Source organism: Coregonus clupeaformis, chromosome 13, assembly GCF_020615455.1.
Source record: "Coregonus clupeaformis isolate EN_2021a chromosome 13, ASM2061545v1, whole genome shotgun sequence".
Classification (NCBI taxonomy): domain Eukaryota; kingdom Metazoa; phylum Chordata; class Actinopteri; order Salmoniformes; family Salmonidae; genus Coregonus; species Coregonus clupeaformis.
This window is the reverse complement of record NC_059204.1, coordinates 25,711,655-25,734,356: the sequence shown is the minus strand read 5'-3', so window position 1 is coordinate 25,734,356 and position 22,702 is coordinate 25,711,655. Positions and strand designations below refer to the sequence as shown.

The 22,702-nt window shown below is 42.9% G+C and overlaps 3 protein-coding genes across 4 annotated transcripts; 1 reads left to right on the top strand and 2 right to left on the bottom strand.

Moving 5' to 3' along the window:
* Window positions 1-47: 47 nt before the first annotated feature.
* LOC121579814 (ribonuclease kappa-B) lies at window positions 48-5,410 on the bottom strand. 2 transcript variants are annotated; one of them, XM_041894722.2, is made up of 4 exons: window positions 5,211-5,410; window positions 1,593-1,649; window positions 1,055-1,137; window positions 48-886 (listed from the first exon to the last, which is right to left on the bottom strand). In XM_041894722.2, exons 1-4 carry the CDS (start codon window positions 5,286-5,288, stop codon window positions 742-744), a joined length of 363 nt encoding a protein of 120 aa, XP_041750656.1. In that variant the 5' UTR covers window positions 5,289-5,410; the 3' UTR covers window positions 48-741. The 2 variants fall into 2 exon arrangements, with proteins under 2 accessions (XP_041750656.1, XP_041750657.1); XM_041894723.2 differs by lacking the exon at window positions 1,593-1,649 and having other exon boundaries at window positions 5,211-5,407.
* Window positions 5,411-5,487: 77 nt separating this feature from the next.
* LOC121579813 (chromatin complexes subunit BAP18) lies at window positions 5,488-15,071 on the top strand. The gene is made up of 6 exons (XM_041894721.2): window positions 5,488-5,798; window positions 5,930-6,024; window positions 12,881-12,982; window positions 13,212-13,441; window positions 13,683-13,787; window positions 13,928-15,071. Exons 1-6 carry the CDS (start codon window positions 5,778-5,780, stop codon window positions 13,990-13,992), a joined length of 618 nt encoding a protein of 205 aa, XP_041750655.1. The 5' UTR covers window positions 5,488-5,777; the 3' UTR covers window positions 13,993-15,071.
* Window positions 15,072-16,989: 1,918 nt separating this feature from the next.
* On the bottom strand, window positions 16,990-20,835 carry LOC121579811 (P2R1A-PPP2R2A-interacting phosphatase regulator 1). The gene is made up of 9 exons (XM_041894719.2): window positions 20,082-20,835; window positions 19,873-19,957; window positions 19,631-19,687; window positions 19,350-19,396; window positions 19,198-19,252; window positions 18,977-19,047; window positions 18,816-18,871; window positions 18,646-18,730; window positions 16,990-18,547 (listed from the first exon to the last, which is right to left on the bottom strand). The coding sequence occupies exons 1-9, from the start codon at window positions 20,180-20,182 to the stop codon at window positions 18,445-18,447; spliced, it is 660 nt and encodes a 219-aa protein (XP_041750653.1). The 5' UTR covers window positions 20,183-20,835; the 3' UTR covers window positions 16,990-18,444.
* Between the last annotated feature and the right edge of the window lie 1,867 nt (window positions 20,836-22,702).

The following is a 22,702-nucleotide window of genomic DNA, read 5'->3' as shown; positions in this document are numbered from 1 at the left end:
TTTTATACTTCCAGTTTATTGCAGGGAACATCTACAAGAGACTGAGGTCCTTCACATCAAGTACCATTTATATAGATCCTTTCACATCATTACACTCAGGAAAACAGCAAGGCTGGGGAAAATACAATAAACACATTAAATAAATATATACTTAATTCAAACATTTTGTGCACCATACTCTTCTGAGGAACTACTACATAAGTGACTAACAAATTAAGAGCTATATCTCAACAGCATACAATTCACAGCAGCACATAAATAAACACAAAAGACACAGTACACAAAATGTACATATTTAACCATTTTTGACATATCTCTTGATTTGACAAACATTGACCATTATGAATTTGTGGTGAATTCAGATTGCTCTATTGAAACAGGAGATAGTTCTACATATTTTTGTAACTTTGTAGTGGTCTGTTGCACCTAGGAATTTGTGGTGAGTTATCTAGCACACATGATCTATGTAATGAAATGTTTGGACCTTGAGGGGAACAAGATTTACAATTTTATTTATCATTATCAATTGACAGCATTTTTGGGTTATAGTTTTGGTCAATTCAATAAATAGTTGTATGCAAATACAAGGAATGATACATTTCAGTCAATAGCATATAACAGAGAGAACTTATGTTGAATGTTTTACTCAGAAGTTAATAAATAGCTTTTTATAAGGTTGCTTGCCTTGAGAACTTGAAATAGAGTGTGTGTGTGTGTAATCTTCTGATGCTGCAGGGGAACTTATGTCACCATGTACTCCTGGCGCTTGTTGAGTCGGACCTGGCAGAGTGACACCGCCCCCACTGCAACATAAATGGCTGCTGCGATGAAGCAGTTGATGCCCACCTGGTTGTAGAGTCCATAGATGGTCCCCGGGGGGTTCTTACTGTGGGGCAGAGAGAGATGAAAGAAACAGATGAGTTTGGGGGAAAACAACCCAAGCGAGACAACATGGGATGGTTTTCCAAGGGTGAATTCAAAGGGAATCTAAACTAGAAGAGACAAACTCAGTTCATTGTAAGGGTCTAATGGTCCCTTTCTTCACACCACTTACTCATTGCGGATGTCCTCCTCTGTGAAGGGCACGTCCTCAATCAGTACAGCAGACTTTGCACTGAAGAAGATCCCCAACATCACCTGCAATACAACAAGAGGATACATATGTATTGCATTATGCACATTCAGTGTAGTCAGAGAGTAAAGGTGTTTGGATTACAGGGCCAATTAGGGCCCAGTCAGTAGAGACATCCTGTGAGTGTGCATACAGGGTTGAATGATAAGCTCAGTCCAGAGACAGAAAAAGCGAGACATCCCACTCCCTACATTTTTCTGGTTCATATCCAGTCAATTAAATAAGCAGACCTGACCCTATAGATATTAACTTTAGCTATATCTAGCATACCGGTACAGTTAGTCAAGAGATGTTCTAGCAACACCAGACATTTAATGACAGCTACAGTAACTAGCTAGCTAACCCGATGTTGAATTTAATTGAATTCTAGATCAAGCATAAATTAGCATTTGGATCAGGAAAGTTTCCTCTCACGACCTCTACAAGCCAGAATGTTTAATAAAATTATATTTTAACTTACTTTACCGGTTGTCTGTGTGGTTGATCCTTTTGCAGGTAGGAATGAGAGACAACATATCTACAGGAAAGTATAGTAGTGGGTTCAGATTTCTATTACCTGAAGCATGGCACAAAATATGAAAATACATGAATGAGATGCCTGCATGCTTGTTTACATGGTTCTGCACATGCTTCAGGTGATAGAAATCTGTACGCACTACCAGCGCTTTGAAAAGTTGATGTAATTATTAGGGGTTGCGTTAACACAGGATTCTGCGTTTTTCACACAGAAAAGTAAAGATAAAACACTGAAAAAATATCTTGCTGCATTTTGTAAATGCAGACCTAAAATGCTTCTTATTCTAAATTATCCTTGGCTTTCCATGATAAACATAATATATATAATGGCCATGTATCGTTTTTGGCAAAAAAATACCTTGTAAGATAATTTATTTATGTGTGGCTGCTAGCCAAATAGCGTTGCACCACAGATAGAACAATGAGCCAGATATTTCACAGGATGTATAAATGTGAAGCATCCAATTGGCGTTTCCACTCACTACCAAATATGGTGATGAGAGGAAGCCCAGTGGCCGGCAGTGGGAGAAGATGGAGCGAGATGGATTTTAGCCGACATTCTGCTCATTTGCTCATGGATGAAACATTTGATCTCCATACAGTTTTCTGTTTCCAAAACTAGAATCTGTAACAAACAGAGTGGACTGTGTTTTGTAGACTTTACCCTTTGCCAAAGTTTATAAAAATGGCGTTGTTTAGGAGTGCAAGGGCAAATTGCGTTATTGCACATGTAACCGGTGTGAAATGGCTAGCTAGTTAGCGGTGCGCACTAGTAGCGTTTCAATCGGTGACGTCACTCGCTCTGAGACCTTGAAGTAGTTGTTTCCCTGGCTCTGCAAGGGCCGCGGCTTTTGTGGAGCGACGGGTAACGGTGCTTCGAGGGTGACTGTTGTCGATGTGTGCAGAGGGTCCCTGGTTCAAGCCCAGGTAGGGGCGAGGAGAGGGACGGAAGCAACACTGTTACATTGGTGCCGTGACCCGGATCACTGGTTGCTGCGGAAAAGGAGGAGGTCGAAAGGGGGGTGAGTGTAACCGGTGTGAAATGGCTAGCTAGTTAGCGGTGCGCACTAGTAGCGTTTCAATCGGTGACGTCACTCGCTCTGAGACCTTGAAGTAGTTGTTTCCCTTGCTCTGCAAGGGCCGCGGCTTTTGTGGAACGAGCCAATAGGATCTCACTAGCTCGTGCTTGGCTCTGCACACCTCCTTGCTTGTTCTGCCCACTATGATTAATTTACTCCCATTGGAAACTACAGGCTCTGGTCTATATTGGGTTAGTTATAAAAATATTTGTTTGCACTAGAGAGGAAGGGTCATGGCTAGAAGGGATCTAGCTTTTGTCAGAATTTACTTTTCGTAGCATGTTTAGGAGAATTTGCACAGCTGGTTAGAAGAATTAGGCTAAGGAAAGGGGTTAGGGTTAGCTAAAATGCAAACCACCCCAAAAAAACCTTGAGTAAATTTGACAAAAGCTGGATGCCATCTAGACATGACCATGAAGGAGTGATTACTGGGGTAGCAGTAAATGTAAAAGTTGACCAACTGAAGGGGAAGATTCTCTGTGTTTGTGATACTTGTCGTTTGGTGCGACACAAACAGGGTGGCGAGAGTGGGGAAACAGAAGAGTCATTGTCTGTTCTTTTTAGTTTTGAAGTTGAGTCTTTGCCTGACAAAGTGAAGTTAGGATATACATATATTTACATATTAGTCATTTAGCAGATGCTCTTATCCAGAGCGACTTACAGTTAGTGCATAAAAATTGTCTCTCTCCATACTATATACAAGTTATCCTGTACGAGCTTATGTGCCGAATACATTACGATGTTACAGGTGTCAAACTTATGGGCATGTGGCAGGGGGGGAGTGGTGAGAGTAGTAGATATGTACCAGTACAGAGGGATAGGCCAACAAGTGATATGTGTTTCAGTAAGATTGGATTTTTAGCGTTTATAGCAATGGTTATTAATTGTACTGCAGGGATGGAACGTAAGTCGAAGAAAATTGAGGTTGTGGTGGCAGCTGCAGAGGTATTTGGGTGTGCGAGACTTGACATAAGAAGAGTTACAGGGAGTGTTAAGTGGTGATGTCCCATCATTTCAGGTTGAGGGCATGAGGTAGGAATGAATATATTAAAATAGTGGAGTATACATTTTTTACATTTTAGTCATTTAGCAGACGCTCTTATCCAGAGCGACTTACAGTTAGTGAGTGCATACATTATTTTATTTTTCATACTGGCCCCCCGTGGGAATTGAACCCACAACCCGTGGGAATTGAACCCACAGCTCTACCAACTGAGCTACATCCTTGCCGGCCATTCCCTCCCCTACCCTGGACGACGCAGGGCCAATTATGCGCCGCACCATGGGTCTCCCGGTCGCGGCCGCCTACGACAGAGTAGGGTGGTGTTAATTATTAATAATATTTTTGAATTTGTGAGTGTAGTGTTAGATGGTAGGGTATTTCTTTATTTAATTTTTCAAGCAAAATATAAGGGAAACCTCATCGAAGAAGAAGACATGACCGAGATAAATAGGCAAAGCGAGAGGGATGACTGGGCCAAACTCTCCTCCAGTGTTTTTTCACTCACCAAGCGAGGCGTTTTTGTATGGTGGTATTTGTATAAGTGTCGAATTTGGTTAACAAAAAATGTAATGGCTTATTTGTTCATATATAAGTTACGCAATGCATAGGTTGTTACGGGTGTACTGATATAAGTAGGACCCGTGAGAAAAAACACTATCGGAGTTGTGGCTGTGATCACACTTATCTGCCCTATTATTGGCTAGAATGGTCCCACATGATCTTGCCTCCTGACTGCCTTCCATTTTTTAAGACTTATTTTCATTGTTTGAGCGCCAATAAGTATCTGTCAATATAATGGATAATCTGTGTTTGCACTTCTGTTGTCATCTGATAAACGATTTTCTGCTGAATGTGTTGCATTAATGTATTTTGTGTTAAGAAAAACTGTAGTTACAAGAAAAACTGTAGTTACACGCCCCTTATCAATCTACTGAAGCAACAAAAACACAGTCAATATAAAACGTAGATTAAATGGTTTAGGAAGCAGATCTTTTTGATGGTCTGAGTTTTGAAAATTCAGATTTCTGAAAGCTAATGCGACCACTGATTATACTTTCCTGTGTATATATTGTGACACATTCCTACCTGTAAACGGACCAACCGGTAAAGTAAGTTAAAATATTATTTTATTTAACATTTTGGTTTGTAGAGGTCGTGAGAGGAAACCTTCCTGATCGAAACGCTAATTTATGCCCGACGTTGAATCCAATGCAATTCAACATCTGGTCTCCAGGCTCCTAGCTAGCTTGCGGCTAAAGGTTGCCCTATTTGGCTCTAATTATCAGCTTCTGGAAAGCTCAAGTTACTTTAGCCCACAATCAGCTACAGGTGTCTTATCAAAAAGAATAAGGCTGAGTAGCTAATATCGAAAGGTGGAAAATCTTGACACGACCTATAAACTAACGCTAGCTAGCTTTAGCAGATACTTTACTGACAAGCTGGGGTGGGAGCTAACGTTAGCCAGCTAGCTAATCCTTACCAGCATGATGACTCCCCATATGCTGATCACTATTCCACAAGCGGCCATTTTCGGACCGCAGAATAAAAGGGATGGCATTCTTGTAGTTGATCTTTTCTACCAAAATAAACAATTTCGGTAGACTAATCTAAAACAGTCTTTTTCTTTTCTCAAAGGACGAGCATCGCCTAGCCTCCATCAGATGACAATCGATTCATTCGTTAATTTCCGTAAATGTTCGTCTATTGCGGTACCAAAGCCAATCAAAATTCGTCCTCAGTCAGGCCCCGCCTTCTCCCTTTCTCGAATCTCGCGCGACAGTCACCAGGCTAGTTAGCTAATCTTTATTAATTTATTTGACCGTTTTGTTGCGAAATTGAAAAATGTAGTTTTCAAACAACAAAGTTACACTTCGTAAACGCATTAGTCTATGCGACTTGGTCTGGCGTGTTAATTGTTGAAACGTTTAATTTGCCGCCTTCTATGGTAACTACCCTGCTAACGTTAGCTTCCCCTAAGCTATTTGCTATCGTTGTTGCGTGGGATAGCAAGCTACAGTAGCTGGCTAAGTGGAGACAGCAGCCCAAAATGACTTCAGCCTCTACTAAGGTAAGAACAGTCTAAGATCTTAAACAGTGCTTCTCTATTTTACTAGTAACCATGGTGTGAATGCGTCAGATGATATGGCCCTAAACTAATCCAATACTATTACAACGTTTCCATGTCTCTTTCTGTGACAGGTGGGAGAAATCTTCTCCGCAGCAGGAGCAGCCTTCACCAAGCTGGGTGAGCTTACAATGCAGCTGCATCCAGTAGCTGACTCTAGCCCTGCAGGGTGAGTGTGTACACTCACTCACTCAAGACAATATGGGGATTAAGGTGTAGTTATTCCATGATAACAGAGTGGTGCTGAGACTCCGATTTTTCACTTTAAAATGTATGTCAAACAAAAAGCATTGATTGCAAAGTTAAACATACCATACAACTCTATGCACAAGGACTACTTAACAATTTCCACAGAACATTTGACAAAAACACATTTACTTGAAGAACAGTGCATATGCAAAGTTTGGTAATAGAATGACGGCACAAACAGCACAAACTGGCATTCTGTTACTAAACTTTGCATCTGCACTGTTCAATTACATTTATTTTTCTTAAAAGTAGTAGTTGTGCATAGAGTTGTATGGTTTGTTTAACTTTGTATGGTTTGTTTAACTTTGCAATCATTTGTTTTTGTTTGACATACATTTTAAAGTGAAAAATCTCAGCATCACTCTGTTACTGTGGAATTGCCCAGCAATAACAGTAGTTTCCATTAACGTGTCCAGTGATTATTATTATTTTTATTTTTTTGTCAAAGTTTAGAAAGATTGCATAGAAAATAGATGCGACAGTTGCGTTTCCATTTAACTGTCTCGTCTCAATAAAAACAGCTGGACGTAATGACGTCACACCAAAAACTTTTTTGCAAAAACCTACAGTGTCGAATAAAAATAAAGTGGTTCAAGTATTTCCATTACCAATTTAGGCAAATTGCGCATAAATACACATTGGCAACAGCCTGTATGCCCTCCCACCCAGATACATATATTTAGAGAGTAAGCTTATGCTAAGTTACAGGACAGTTTCTCAAGCACAGACTGGAATATGTTCCGGGATTTATCCGATAACATTGAGGAGTTTACCACATCAGGCACTTGCTTCATTAATAAGTGCATCGACGACATCATCCCCACAGTGACCGTACGTAGATACCCCATCCAGAAGCCATGGAATACAGGCAACATCCGCACTGAGCTAAAGGCTAGAGCTTCCTCTTTCAAGGAGGGGGACACTAATGCGGACTACGGCCTCCAACGAGCTATCAAACAGGCAAAGCGTCAATACAGGACTAAGATCGAATCCCACTACGCCGGCTCTGACGCTCGACAGATATGGCAGGGCTCACAAATTATGACATATTACAAAGGGAAACCCAGCCGCAAACTGCCCAGCAACATGAGCCTAGCAGACGAGATAAATGTGACCGACCGGCTCGATTCGGTCTTATGTAGCAAAATTTGAAATTGTGTTTTTTACATTGGATAAAAGTAGAGACTCAGAGCTAGAAAATGGTATATCATACACTACCGTTGAGGAACAATGGGAAAGTAATTATCCTTTAAAGTTTATAAACTTGTAACCTCACTTTTGAGAAAATGGCCTTTGAATGTTTTGGTACACCCACTGGAGAGCTCTTCTTTGTCTACACCCATTCAGCATCGTTCACACCCTCTTAAGCTATAGCCCAGCCCGTAAACTCAGAGCGCTGTCAGATTGTCCGTTTGTAAATTCAGTGCGTTTTGCTCTCGGAGCGGTCACTTGACGCTCTGGTCGAGGAGTAGGGTTGATCCGAGCGTTATGTCCTAACAACAGCAGTCAAGCACCCAAGCTAACGTTGGCTAGCTACTTCCAGACACAAATGAGAGAACAGCTCACTGACCATTTTACTCGCCCTAGCAGAGCTGGTTAGGCTGTTTTTATGTTATCCAGAGCGTTGGTGACTGCAACTGTGCTACTGGAAACAATTTAATTACGCTTTTTTGCGAACGTTTACTGACACCGGCCATATTCAACGGGTGTTGAGCGTTCGTAAATTCATCAGTTATTCTGCACTCTGGCACACTCAGACGAGAGTGCTCTGAAATCGGAGTAGATAGCCAGAGCGAATTTACCAGCTATGTCTATCAACAGTTGTCGCATTGACATCATGAACATTCTATTGAAATGGTTACTTGCATAGTGGAGTCTTTTGTTAAGACATGTAGCTAGCTAGACAATTCCAGACATTCAATTACATACCATTGTTTAAATGTTCCCCATTAATGGAGAGCTAACATGGCTGCCAAATGTTGTAGTGTCATGTAAATGCATCATAATGCTCATTCTAGACATTCAGTTTGATTGTATTTTTAAATACAGTGGGGGGAAAAAGTATTTAGTCAGCCACTAATTGTGCAAGTTCTCCCACTTAAAAAGATGAGAGGCCTGTAATTTTCATCATAGGTACACGTCAACAATGACAGACAAAATGAGAAAAAAAATCTAGAAAATCACATTGTAGGATTTTTAATGAATTTATTTGCAAATTATGGTGGAAAATAAGTATTTGGTCAATAACAAAAGTTTCTCAATACTTTGTTATATACCCTTTGTTGGCAATGACACAGGTCAAACGTTTTCTGTAAGTCTTCACAAGGTTTTCACACACTGTTGCTGGTATTTTGGCCCATTCCTCCATGCAGATCTCCTCTAGAGCAGTGATGTTTTGGGGCTGTCGCTGGGCAACACAGACTTTCAACTCCCTCCAAAGATTTCCTATGGGGTTGAGATCTGGAGACTGGCTAGGCCACTCCAGGACCTTGAAATGCTTCTTACGAAGCCACTCCTTCGTTGCCCGGGCGGTGTGTTTGGGATCATTGTCATGCTGAAAGACCCATCCACGTTTCATCTTCAATGCCCTTGCTGATGGAAGGAGGTTTTCACTCAAAATCTCACGATACATGGCCCCATTCATTCTTTCCTTTACACGGATCAGTCGTCCTGGTCCCTTTGCAGAAAAACAGCCCCAAAGCATGATGTTTCCACCCCCATGCTTCACAGTAGGTATGGTGTTCTTTGGATGCAACTCAACATTCTTTGTCCTCCAAACACGACGAGTTGAGTTTTTACCAAAAAGTTCTATTTTGGTTTCATCTGACCATATGACATTCTCCCAATCCTCTTCTGGATCATCCAAATGCACTCTAGCAAACTTCCGACGGGCCTGGACATGTACTGGCTTAAGCAGGGGGACACATCTGGCACTGCAGGATTTGAGTCCCTGGCGGCGTAGTGTGTTACTGATGGTAGGCTTTGTTACTTTGGTCCCAGCTCTCTGCAGGTCATTCACTAGGTCTCCCCGTGTGGTTCTGGGATTTTTGCTCACCGTTCTTGTGATCATTTTGACCCCACGGGGTGAGATCTTGCGTGGAGCCCCAGATCGAGGGAGATTATCAGTGGTCTTGTATGTCTTCCATTTCCTAATAATTGCTCCCACAGTTGATTTCTTCAAACCAAGCCGCTTACCTATTGCAGATTCAGTCTTCCCAGCCTGGTGCAGGTCTACAATTTTGTTTCTGGTGTCATTTGACAGCTCTTTGGTCTTGGCCATAGTGGAGTTTGGAGTGTGACTGTTTGAGGTTGTGGACAGGTGTCTTTTATACTGATAACAAGTTCAAACAGGTGCCATTAATACAGGTAACGAGTGGAGGACAGAGGAGCCTCTTAAAGAAGAAGTTACAGGTCTGTGAGAGCCAGAAATCTTGCTTGTTTGTAGGTGACCAAATACATATTTTCCACCATAATTTGCAAATAAATTCATTAAAAATCCTACAATGTGATTTTCTGGATTTTTTTTCTCAATTTGTCTGTCATAGTTGACGTGTACCTATGATGAAAATTACAGGCCTCTTTCATCTTTTTAAGTGGGTGGCTGACTAAATACTTTTTCCCCCACTGTATTCCCCATGTAATGGTAATGAGAGCTAAGATGGCTGCTATAGAATGTTGAGGTTTCATGTAAATGCATCAATGCAGAAACCGCATTGTCCCAACTCTCTAAATACATGGCTCTGCTCCCACCTACATTTACATTTTCGTCATTTAGCAGACGCTCTTATCCAGAGCGACTTACAAATTGGTGCATTCACCTTATGATAGCCAGTGGGACAACCACTTTACAATATATATATATATTTTTTTTTTTGGGGGGGGGGGGGTAGAAGGATTACTTTTATCCTATCCCAGGTATTCCTTAAAGAGGTGGGGTTTCAAGTGTCTCCGGAAGGTGGTGAGTGACTCCGCTGTCCTGGCGTTGTGAGGGAGCTTGTTCCACTATTGGGGTGCCATAGCAGTGAACAGTTTTGACTGGGCTGAGCGGGAACTGTGCTTCCGCAGAGGTAAGGGGGCCAGCAGGCCAGAGGTGGATGAACGTAATGCCCTCGTTTGGGTGTAGGGACTGATCAGAGCCTGAAGGTACAGAGGTGCTGTTCCCCTCACAGCTCCGTAGGCAAGCACCATGGTCTTGTAGCAGATGCGGGCTTCAACTGGAAGCCAGTGGAGTGTGCGGAGGGGTGGGGTGATGTGAGAGAACTTGGGAAGGTTGAACGCCAGATGGGCTGCAGCGTTCTGGATGAGTTGTAGGGGTTTAATGGCACAGGCAGGGAGCCCAGCCAACAGCGAGTTGCAGTAATCCAGACGGGAGATGACAAGTGCCTGGATTAGGACCTGTGCCGCTTCCTGTGTAAGGTAGGGTCGTACTCTGCGATTGTTGTAGAGCATGAACCTACAGGATCGGGTCATCGCTTTGATGTTAGCGGAGAACGACAGGGTGTTGTCCAGGGTCACGCCAAGGTTCTTTGCACTCTGGGAGGAGGACACAACAGAGTTGTCAACCGTGATGGCGAGATCATGGAGCGGGCAGTCCTTGATATATCTGCCAGACATGCAGAGATGCGATTCGCCACCTGGTTATCAGAAGGGGGAAAGGAGAAGATTAATTGTGTGTCGTCTGCGTAGCAATGATAGGAGAGACCATGTGAGGATATGACAGAGCCAAGTGACTTGGTGTATAGAGAGAATAGGAGAGGGCCTAGAACTGAGCCCTGGGGGACACCAGTGGTGAGAGCACGTGGTGCGGAGACAGATTCTCGCCACGCCACCTGGTAGGAGCGACCTGTGAGGTAGGACGCAATCCAAGAGTGAGCCGCGCTGGAGATGCCCAACTCGGAGAGGGTGGAGAGGAGGATCTGATGGTTCACAGTATCAAAGGCAGCAGATAGGTCTAGAAAGATGAGAGCAGAGGAGAGAGAGTTAGCTTTAGCAGTGCGGAGAGCCTCCGTGACACAGAGAAGAGCAGTCTCAGTTGAATGACCAGTCTTGAAACCTGACTGGTTTGGACCAAGAAGGTCATTCTGAGCGCGATAGCAAGAGAGTTGGCTAAAGACGGCACGCTCAAGAGTGCACCTACAGTGCATTCGGAAAGTATTCAGACCCCTTGAATTTTTCCACATTTTGTTACGTTACAGTCTTATTCTAAAATTGATTAAATATTTTTTTCCCCCTCAACAATCTACACACTTCCACATAATGACAAAGCGAAAACAGGTTTTTAGAAATGTTTGCATATTTATGAAAAATAAAAAACAGATACCTTATTTACATAAGTATTCAGACCCTTTGCTATGAGACTCGAAATTGAGATCAGGTGCATCCTGTTTCCATTGATCATCCATGATGTTTCTACAACTTGATTGGAGTCCACCTGTGGTAAATTCAATTGATTGGACATGATTTGGAAAGTAACACATCTGTTTATATAAGGTCCCATAGTTGGCAGTGCATGTCAGAGCAAAAACCAAGCCACAAGGTCGAAGGAATTGTCCGTAGAGCTCCGAGACAGGATTGTGTCGAGGCACAGATCGGGGAAAGGGTACCAAAACATTTCTGCAGCATTGAAGGTCCCCAAGAACACAGTGGCCCACTAAGACTCTTCCTAGAGCTGGCCGCTCGGCCAAACTGAGCAATCGGGGGTGAAGGGCCTTGGTCAGGGAGGTGACCAAGAACCCGATGGTCACTCTGACAGAGCTCACGAGTTCCTCTGTGGAGATGAGAGAACCTTCCAGAAGGACAACCATCTCTGCGGCACTCCATCAATCAGGCCTTTATGGTAATGCAGGAGTGGCTTCGGGACAAGTCTCTGAATGTCCTTGAATGGCCCAGCCAGAGCCCGAACCCAATCGAACATCTCTGGAGAGACCTGACAATAGCTGTGCAGAGACGCTCCCCATCCAATCTGACAGAGCTTGAGAGGATCTGCAGAGAAGAATGGGAGAAACTCCCCAAATAAAGGTGTGCCAAGCTTGTAGCATCATACCCAAGAAGACTCAAGGCTATGCTTCAACAAAGTACTGAGTAAAGGGTCTGAATAATTATGGAAATGTGATATTTCAGTTTTTTTATTTTTTATAAATTAGCAAAAATGTCAAAATATTTTTTTTGCTTTGTCATAATGGGGTATTGTGTGTAGATTGATTAGGGGAAAAAACAATTTAATCAATTTTAGAATAAGGCTGTAACGTAACAAATGTGGAAAAAGTCAAGGGGTCTGAATACTTTCCGAATGCACTGTATGTTTCAGGAGCCCATGAATGCCAGCATTTATAGAATGCGAAGCAATTCAGGCATTCTTGAAAGTCAGGACAATCCTTGTCCTACAAAGAAACATATTTTTTTATATTTGGAAAATTGATTTTGCAAGTAGTAGGCGTTTAGAATTAAATGTAGAGCTTTATAGTTACGTGACGACATCACGTGCCCCGCCTACCCTCAAAATTATTTGGCAATCATCATTTATTTGAAAAACAGTTTCCATTGTAATTTGTCGCAATTAAGAACGTTCGACAAAGGAAAAGTCCACCCCTGTCGATTGGATAAAATGTTGTGGATCTTTAGAAAATGTCTCCTGTATCTGCCGTTTCCATTACACGTCGCAATAACACAATTTGTGACATTGCTTTTGTCTAATAAACCTGGGTCAATGGAAACTTGCCTACTGACTCTTCTCCTTTCTTCTCCCGCTCTTCCCATTGCTATGTCCCTCTCCCCAGAGCCAAATGGACCGAGACGGAGGTCGAGATGCTGCGGTCAGCTGTGCGGCGCTTCGGTGATGATCTGAACAGTATCAGCTCTGTGATTAAGGAGCGCACTGTGTAAGGACTCTTCTGTCCCCTCTTTCTTGCCATCCATGTTTATTCTATCCTGCCACACTTTCAGTCTCTTTCTTTCTCCCTCTATCGCATCATACTGCACCCACTCTTACCATCTTTCACTGCTCTTTCATCCATTTATCTTTTATCTTTACTGCCTTTTTTCTAAAGAAGACATCTGGTGGGGTTGACGTCAATTCCAGACAACTCTTGCCTCCTCTGTTTTATGCAGAGCCCAGATAAAGACGACAGTGAAGAGGAAACTGTATGAGGACAGCAGGGTGCCCCTCTCCTCCGACTCCCCCAAAAAGATCACCAAGAAGACCACAGTCATCATGGCAGCCGCACCAGCACCCGTGGCCCCCACTGTCATCGCAGTGCCCACCTCACAGGTTGTCGTGACAACAGGGCTGCAGAGCCCCTCCTCTATGCCCCCTGCCATCAAGAAACAGAAAACAGCAGGTGAGTGGAATGATACAGGCCTTTACGTCAAGGGGAAGGGATTGTGTGATGAATATGGCTTGTATACTGAATTTAGTAGATTCCATTTGAATCCATAGTCAAAAGACCAAGACATTTCTTTTGAAATATGCTAACCCTTTTCAAATCAATACTTCTGATGCATTTACCCCAAACATTGGCTGATTTGAATGTATGTGCAAGTTTACTAACATGTGACATGTTTCCCTGTCTGTGTGTGTAGATGTGACGCTCAGTGCTCTGAATGACTCTGATGTGAACAGCGACCTGGTGGACATTGAGGGACTGGGAGATAGTTCCAACACCAAGAAGCTCAACTTTGATCAAGGTGAATGATAATATCCGCTCCATAACTGGCTCTCAATCAACATGGTTCACATTGTGGCATTATGCCAAAGTCCAAGGTATTTAGCTGAATAGAGAGTCTTCATCAGTTTTAAATCTGTGTGGCTCATCTTGTTTTCCCAGAAAGCCTCAACCTGGACTCCAGCCTAATCATGAACTCCAGTGACCTGCCCCTCTTGTCTCGCTGACCTCTAACCACACTGTACCCTTGGGTTGGAAACACTGGGTCCCTATATCACCAGAGAGCAGACTACAGTTAGTATCTTTGTTACAGAGCTTTTTTGGACACATTTAAGCAGATAGATTTGTGTATTTTTATGAACAGACCCCTCTCCCCATCAAGTACTTCTGTATTCAGTCTGGGGCATTTCTACTGAGGAACGCTTCTATTTGGCTGTTTCTCACAAACCTAGTTTGTGTGTGATGTATAGCTTTTTTTATTGTAACATTATAATTTATTTGCTCTGCTAATTTTCCAAGTACTGTATTGCAGCTGAACATATGCTGTTCATGATCTCCAGAGAGAAATGGTGTTTCAGTGCAGATGTCCATCATGTAACGTAGAGTGAGTGTACATGTTGTGTACCACTGGTTGATATTTATAAATGCAAGATACCGGCTATCCAACTATTACCGGTATTTCATTTGTTCACACAATGGTTGTGTTTAGACAAATGTTAATCTCTTTTGTGTCTGTTTCACTGGGCTTGTAGAATGTGATAGAGGGTAGCGGTTCAGACTGCCATCTAGTGGCCGTTATAAAAAATATTGCAGAAATGTACAGGTGACCATATGAAATTATCTATGGAGACAAAGGAAAGTCCACAGGTTTTCTGATATAAGACAGTGAATTTTGTTTTCATGATTTTTATTCATATATATATATATATATATATATATATATAATACAATATTTATATTTAAAAGGTGTACATTATTCTCACTCTCTCTTACAGTTCCATAAAAATATGTAGAGACTTGTCTAAGCTATTTACAGTTTGAAAATACTTGTCTGAATGTTCTGGCAATGTGCTTTAATTCCCTTTCTCACAATAACATGTCTTTATTTCCTCTCTCTCTCTCCTCTTTGATTTATTATATTGTCAGTTTAAAAAAAAAAACAGGAAAAAAAGTAGCCCTCTAACCCTGACATTTCGTATATGTAAAACAATCATTTTTAAGATTGTGGTTGTTCACATTCTTAAAAATGTGATATTTTGAATAATGACAAGGAAACAATAAAATAATCTGTAAATGACTATACAAATTAAGTGTGTTTAACTGACCTCGCACCAACCAGATGGTCTTCCTGGTTGAAGTATTGCAATTGAGACGGCCAGACGTGGCCTCTGTTTGTCTCCTAGATTATCCCCTAAATATGTCACCTAGGTCAGACCCAGGCCTGGACCGATCTCCTACAGGCAGTGGTCTTGTACGACAAGACACTGGGAAACACTACTGATAAGGCATGCAAACTCTGTGGGTCAACTGCAATGAACATCGACAGATTATTAAAATATTTTATATTTGGCTTCAGATCACTTCCAAGTCTTAAATGTATTTATTTCCCCCTAGTTCATCCTCTGCAACAAGGATGGGATTGGTGAAACTACCACTGAATGTTAGTGCCATTTGATGGCAAGTTTTACTTGTAGGTTAACCGCAGATTAAATTGGAGTTAGTTATGATATCAGACAGAGATCAGCATCTTCTATGGATGTTCATGTCATTTGACTCGGTATGCATTTACAGGATATCTCCCCATACTTAGGAAAGAGTATCAAATACATATGTGTCTAAAAGCTATAGTCTGTCTGTACAATGTGTATGAAAAGGTAATAATTTGGGTTTGGCAATGTGAGTTGATTGATCATCTACACTAGGATCTCAATCATACACCTTGGAGAGAAATGGAGCTGTGATGCTGGTTGTCCATCTAAACGATGTATGCTGTCAAAATATAACTACAGTCTTGTGAACATGAATAGAACTCAAACTGGAGTTTTTATTTCCCTCCAAATTCACTGATTGTCACTAAGGAAAAACAAAGTTCCTTCATCTAAAATCAGTGGTTAAGATCAGCAGATGACCCTCAACCCTTGCTGACCTAAGCACTTCTGAGAGAGGACAGAGACAGTAACCTGATGAGAAACGAGCAAACGAAGCAAATCTACAAAGCAACAGCATGTCTTAAAATCAGGATATGATCCCATTCGTGTAACAGCAATATTGATTAATAATGTGAAAATAATACTGTGCAAAATCGTGAAAATTGGAAGTAGAAGGTCTTCAAAAAGGAGACATTTTCTGTCCATTGCTGTAAAACTTAGCTCTGGAAAGGGCATTTGAATGAAGAGTATTACACAGTTACTGTCGATAACATTCTCTTTTCGTATAAGACACTTCTCTAAGCAGCTTATATAGACAACATATTTCACAAGTCAACAGGTTTGGAGGTCACACAGTCATGGGGTTAAAAACCACATAGCTTTCCCATAAATTACATCAACCCAAACAGCATGATATGCCCTTGATGTCACTTATGAAATCTCACTATCTACCAGGGTACTGAGCATGTATAACCATACCACATTACAGAATTTGAATAAGACCGGTCAGTAATGTAATCCATGGGAAAAATGTATGTTAACACCCCACAGACTACCTCTGTTAAAGTAACCATGTAGAGAAAGGGTAATATCACGCTCTACCCAGAGGACTGAGATCCCCAGTCCTGGTCCTTTCTATCTAACTAAAGAACACACACACACACCTGTCAAGGTGATTCCTTCGTCAAGTAAATGTGTTTTTGTAAATTGTTCAAAGTAGTCCTTCTGCAGAGTTGTATGGTGTTTAACTTTGCAATCATTGGTTTTTGTTTGACATACATTTTAAATGGAAAAATCTGAGTGTAGCTAGGTTTCCATCCAATTGGCGACAGATTATCATGTGAATATTCTAAAATACGCATTAAGAAAATATGTGAATTTCCCCACCAGTGGTGTTTCCACCAAACTAATGTTCAATGTGTTTCCATCGCATTTTCAACTCTAGCGATAGTTTTGTCACAAACTGTTAAATAGCAAATTTGCCTACTCTGGTCTTGGCATGTGCGCTCTAGCCAACAGCTCGCAGATACAGTGTGGGTAGGCTAGTCTACATGATGAGATTATTATGGATAAGTGCGAGAATATTTGTATTTGTCAAAACGGCAGTCAAGCATCGATCATCATGTCACCAGAATAAGACCCTCGACATTTATTGGAAAGTAGCATCAAGCTCATACCATGCACTTTCACCACCCTGTGAAGTTCATCATAACTGATTTCATCTGTAGCCTAATAAACTGCATGGTTTCCCTGAGTCCTAGTGGGAGGACCACACGTCATCGCGTGACTCCAAGTTTACTTCGATATGATGGTAATTATATCAATAGTAGCGCATAAAGCCATTTCTCGCATAATTAATTTTACAGGCACAAAAAGATCCCACCATATCGAACGAACAAATTATCTGTCGGCATTTCTAAAATTGTACTGAAACTTCCTGCTACCATCACAGCTGTTGTAATTTTTTTTATACGATATGACTTTACTAGCATAAAAACTGTGGATGGAAATGTGGTTTGTGTCACTCTGATACTGTGGAATTGCCCTGTCATGTCAATGACAGATTTGTGCTAAACATTTTTGTTACTAGTATCCATGCAGAACTCTCATTAGGATTGGGCTGTTAAGGACCAGGATTGTGAGGGTCCTCTGGGCAGAGCTTTGCTTGGGGAATCTATATTTACAGTACAAACCCCCACAGCCAGAGAAAGTGAGGGGGCCATAAAGGCAGCCCTGCTCATAGCCGCGTATTCACATATCGACAAGCTCAAAGCCACCACCGGCTCGGCAGTCCACTGTGATGCCCTGGTGACTTAATGTTTCATGTTTGAGTTCTAACTTCTGGACTATCAAAGAATACTGAACTATTGGGTCCCGTTCAGTGGGATATAACGTTACCTCTGAACACAACTTCGGACAAGGCCTTTTCTTGACTATTGGAAGAACTTGTTCTGTTTTACAGTACCAGTAACACCTCTAGTTATGAGATAAACAAAATCCCAACAAGGAAAATGACAACCATAGTTGATATTGGTTATCACAACACAACCCACATGTCAACTACAGCGAAAAGTGAGTCCAGAAGTTAGTCAAACGATTTTCTAAGTGCTTTCACATTGTCATCACAATCTCTTCACCCTGACACTACCTTACAATGCGCTGGTCACCTGATCACCAACTTCCTTTAGCAGGGCATTTCCTGCAACCTTCTGATTAACAAAGCACGGGTGCCAGTCTTTGTATAACATCTAGATATTATCTTGATTACAAATCAAGATCTGATTACTTCAGGAGCCAAGGAATATGTTTCTCCAAGGCTCTGATGGTTTGAGAGAGAGGAGTGATCCCTGATAGCCCGATTGCGTAGAAACTAGGGATCTGGTAGGCTTACTGAGTTGATTCGCAGGCTCTGATAGGTGGACTAGGTGGGTGGGGCTTTGAAGATTTGGTAGGAGTGTTGAGGGATCCAGGGCCCTGACAGGCTGACTGATTGTAGTCCTGGTCTGTGATAGGCTCCTGGTGTTGGGTTGTCTAGATGTTGGGGTGGTAAGAGGGGGGAGGAGACAGGGACAGGGGACTACCATCACACACAGACACACCACCTGTAGGAGAGTCTGCAGATGCCTGGGACACACTGGGGGAGGGGGAAAGAAGGAAAAATAGAAAGAGAGGTTAACAGAGGTGCAGCTAGCACCATATTTGCAAGAGTGTGTGTGTGTTTCTAGTTCTCACCTGACTGTGTAACTAGTCCGGTGAGCAGGATCTGTTACCCCGGCAACAAACAGCTTCTTGGGCGGGCCATCAGACTCCACTCCACCTACATGACAGAACAACAGGATGAAGGAGAGGAGACACACACACCAAGATCAAAGTAAGCACTATTCTTGAAGCACCGTTCTTACCTTTCCTTTTCAGTGGAGTCAGGGCAGGCCATCTCACAGTAGAACTGACTGTAGGCCTGGTAGGGGACACATTTTGTGTTAAGTTGGTGTGGACACAGTGTCAGTGTAGCAATGAATCTGCACTCAATTTAGTTTGCCATACGGCGTGGAACTCAACTCACCCCCTAAACCACCTTCGAGTTGGACTAGGGGACGAATTGGGTGTGACACCACTGTCCTGTGAATTGAATCCCTGTGAAAGACAGCGGACCAAAATAAATAAATAAATGTGAGATGCCTCTTTATCCATCTATTTATTCATCATCCATCCATTAATCCTCTCTCCATGCTTTGGTATGACAAAGCACTACAGTCACGTGCAGAACACAGTGGGAGTACTCACCCTTGATGAATGGTCATGCCAGTGACTGACAGGAGGAGGGACCAGGTTGGAAGCACTACAGCAAGAGAGAGAGAGAACACACTTAGTAGTGTGTGTGTGTGTGTGTGTGTGTGTGTATGCATGTGCATTTGTACAGCGTTTCACTACCTTACCTTAGTCTCTGAAGACTACCCCTGAGTGTCATCTCCATATTCTCTTCCTGGAACAAAAATACAAACTTCCAGTCAGTGGTCATACACCACACATACTACAGCACGCTGCACACACTCTGAAACACCAATGTGAGCACTCACATAAGATAACCTCACACAGAACTGTACTAACACACTGGCTAATACATAAGCAAACACTCAAACCAGCATCATTACTCAGAGGCAGGCATTTGGCACAAATGGAGGGAAGAGGCCCAGAATATCCCTAACCTTGTCCTCACCTGCCTTTTGTGGTCTGGCCTCTCACCACCCAATGAGAAAGGGGACAGGGGGATGGCCTGTGGAAACAAGACTGGAGGTATTATTGTCAGCCTGACAGAATACTGAATGATAACAGACAGGCAGTCAGATACAGACAGAAATACATGGAGATTGACAAATCAGAAAACACTGAAGGCATTTCAACACCAACTTAGTGAGACAGAATACATACACACACACACACACACACACACACACTCACCCGATAAGGGCAGCTGGGGTTTACAGAGACACTGCTCCGCCGATACCGGGCTGAACTAGTTGGACTGAACACTGTCATACCATCACTGTTACACGGAGAGAAACAAACAATACAATAAAATACTCAGTCATTCCAAGGCAGACATATGAAAAACATAAATTACATTTAGACAATTGCATTCACTCAAAGAGAATATCAATTTCACTGACCTGACACTTGTGATCATGGGGGCGCTGTTCGATCTACGAAGAGCCCCGCCTCCGCTCCCGGTAGTTGCGCCTGCGCACTGGTCCACTTCCATTCGTTCCATTTCTTGAAATCCCCGGCCTCCAGCCTAGCAGCTGGCCTAAGAGTGCTCACAGGCGGCGTACGGCCCTACTCTAGCCCGGTGAAAGCCCGACCTGCAGGCCTCACACACAAAGCTTTCGATCCAATTCAGAGCCGCTAAATCAGCGGGAAATGTACTTGGTGTCTTCCTTCTATCTCATTTTTGTTAGATGAAGTAAGACTTTTGGCTCAAGTTACTGCATGCGACTGACTATTCGTAGCTAACTAGCTAACCTTAATAAAATACCCAGAAACCCAGTTCCTATGGTTGCATAAAGGCTTAACAAATAACGCATAGAAAAACACTCAACTAGCGAGATAATCCTTTACAATACATTTTAACGTAAATTAAGTTAGGTTAGCAGGCCAGTTGGAGACGTGATTTTTTAAGATTAGCTAGCTACTCCAACTGTTGGCTAGCTAGCTAGCAGCTAACCAGTCAGTCAGAGAATAAAACGGCACTGTCCTCAACAACAATATAACCTTTGGCATTGGGTCGTTGAAGTGGTGCATCCTCCAGTTAAGTTGTTAATTGCGCAATCGACCAAATCTCCCAACATTTGAACTATTTCTCGAAATATAACTAATTGAAAGATTTTACAACATAGTCCTCCACCAAATAGAGGTAGTTCGTCATCTGTGATAACAGCGCCTCTCCTTGGCTAGATAGAATATTGCATGAAGGAGATTAATTGCAACATGAGAAGGCTGGAGTGCTGCATGTGCACGTTGTCTGTCTGCCTGCCTGCTTGGGCTGCATCACTTTTTCCAAACAGATTTTGATAGCAGACAATCAAAGAGATAAGGCTGGGGTCAAGGATAGGGGTTGGTGGTAGGCCTATGCTTAGCTCAAAATACAATATCTGATTTGTTATGGGGTGCCTAGCCCGCTGTAATTCGAAACCCTGCACTGGTTTACAATAGTACATAAGAGTGACTTCGCACAGTTGTCCTTTTATAACAATCACTCTGTTGAGTTAGACTATTTAAACTTCCTCCATGGTTTCCTCTTGGATTGTCCTCAACATTCTTAGACTGTTCTGACTGAGCTATTTGTTCTGGATGCTGCTACTGCTCCTATGCCTCCAGCTTTTTCACACTCACGCTTTTCCATTAACAGAGGGAGGGGAGGGGACAGCAGTCAGCAATAACATTTGTGGTCCAGGCTTTGTGGGTCACTGGCTGCTGATAAGGGGCAGAGCTGCTTACTGTCCCAGCCTGTGTTATGACATCACCTTTCTACACCAGCTGTCATGGCCTGGAGAGGGGGGTGGAGGGAGGGTCATGACTGGGAGTATGAATGGAGGCTGTGTGTGTGTGGCTGTGTGCGTATGTGTGTGTGCCTTCCCAATAATGTGTGAGTGATTGAGAGCGAGGGAGATGTTCTGTGAATGAATACAGAGTTTAAAGATGTGTGAGGGTGTCAGATTAAGCAATGTGCAGTATCAGAGGACATACAGTACTGTATGTAGACCAGATGAAAGGGAGGGTCATTAACCTTCTACCCTCCTTATGGATTGGCTAATTATCACAGGACACTCCCCCTAACATCCAGTCTTCGTTGGCCGGTGATCACACAAATAAAGTTAAACACAAACAAGAAATAGACCACACTGTCCACGACTGTGATTACACTTCAACTGCATTTAATGTCAACATGCTGACTGAGAAAGTAACACATTTAACAAGTCCAAATGAAATAAAGTGAAAAACAACTAAGTGCCCCAAATAGAAAGGTCCATACAAAAAATACACAAACACACACAAATTTACACGTAAACGATGCCGTATTTGTTCCAACGAATCGCCCTCTTCTTCTCCCTTTCAGTCTTCTTTTCTCCCTTCACCTCCTCCTTCTCTCCCACTCTGTCTCTCCTCAGGATCCTCAGTGGCCAGAGAGAGGGGTTGCGGTGGTGGTCATGCTGACTGGCCGTGTCACAGCAGGGGCCACTCTTGTCTCCAGTGAGGAAGTACAGGAGAGCGTTCAGCCAGGCATTGCAGGAGGCCATTGGCCTAGTGATCTTGTAGCAGATTGAGGTTGTCTTCATGGCGTTGCAGCCCCCCATTTGACCCCTCCTGAGGAGCAGGTATAGTGTCCGGGTAACGTGGAAGGGGAGGAAGCAGAGTGCGAACAGGAGAGTGATGGTGACAATGGTTTTGATGGACTTGCGGCGCCTGCAAATGTAATAGGAGTGCTGTGAGCTGGAGATGGAGATGGACGTCCTCTCCCTGCGCCCCTCTGACCGCCCATCACCTCCCTCCTCGTCTTCCCCCACCTGGGAACTGGATGGGGAATGCAGGGTCCTAAAGATGGTCCTGACTACCTGGGAGTAGCACCATGCGATAATGGTGAATGGGACGAAGAACCCCAGTAGGTGCAGGACGAGGCCGTACGGGACGTAGTCTGCAAACTCTTTATCAATAGCATCATCCCAACAGTTCACAAATCCCTTCGGACCATCACCGACCCTCTCTCCTCCACCCACCTCCTCTTCAGACCCAT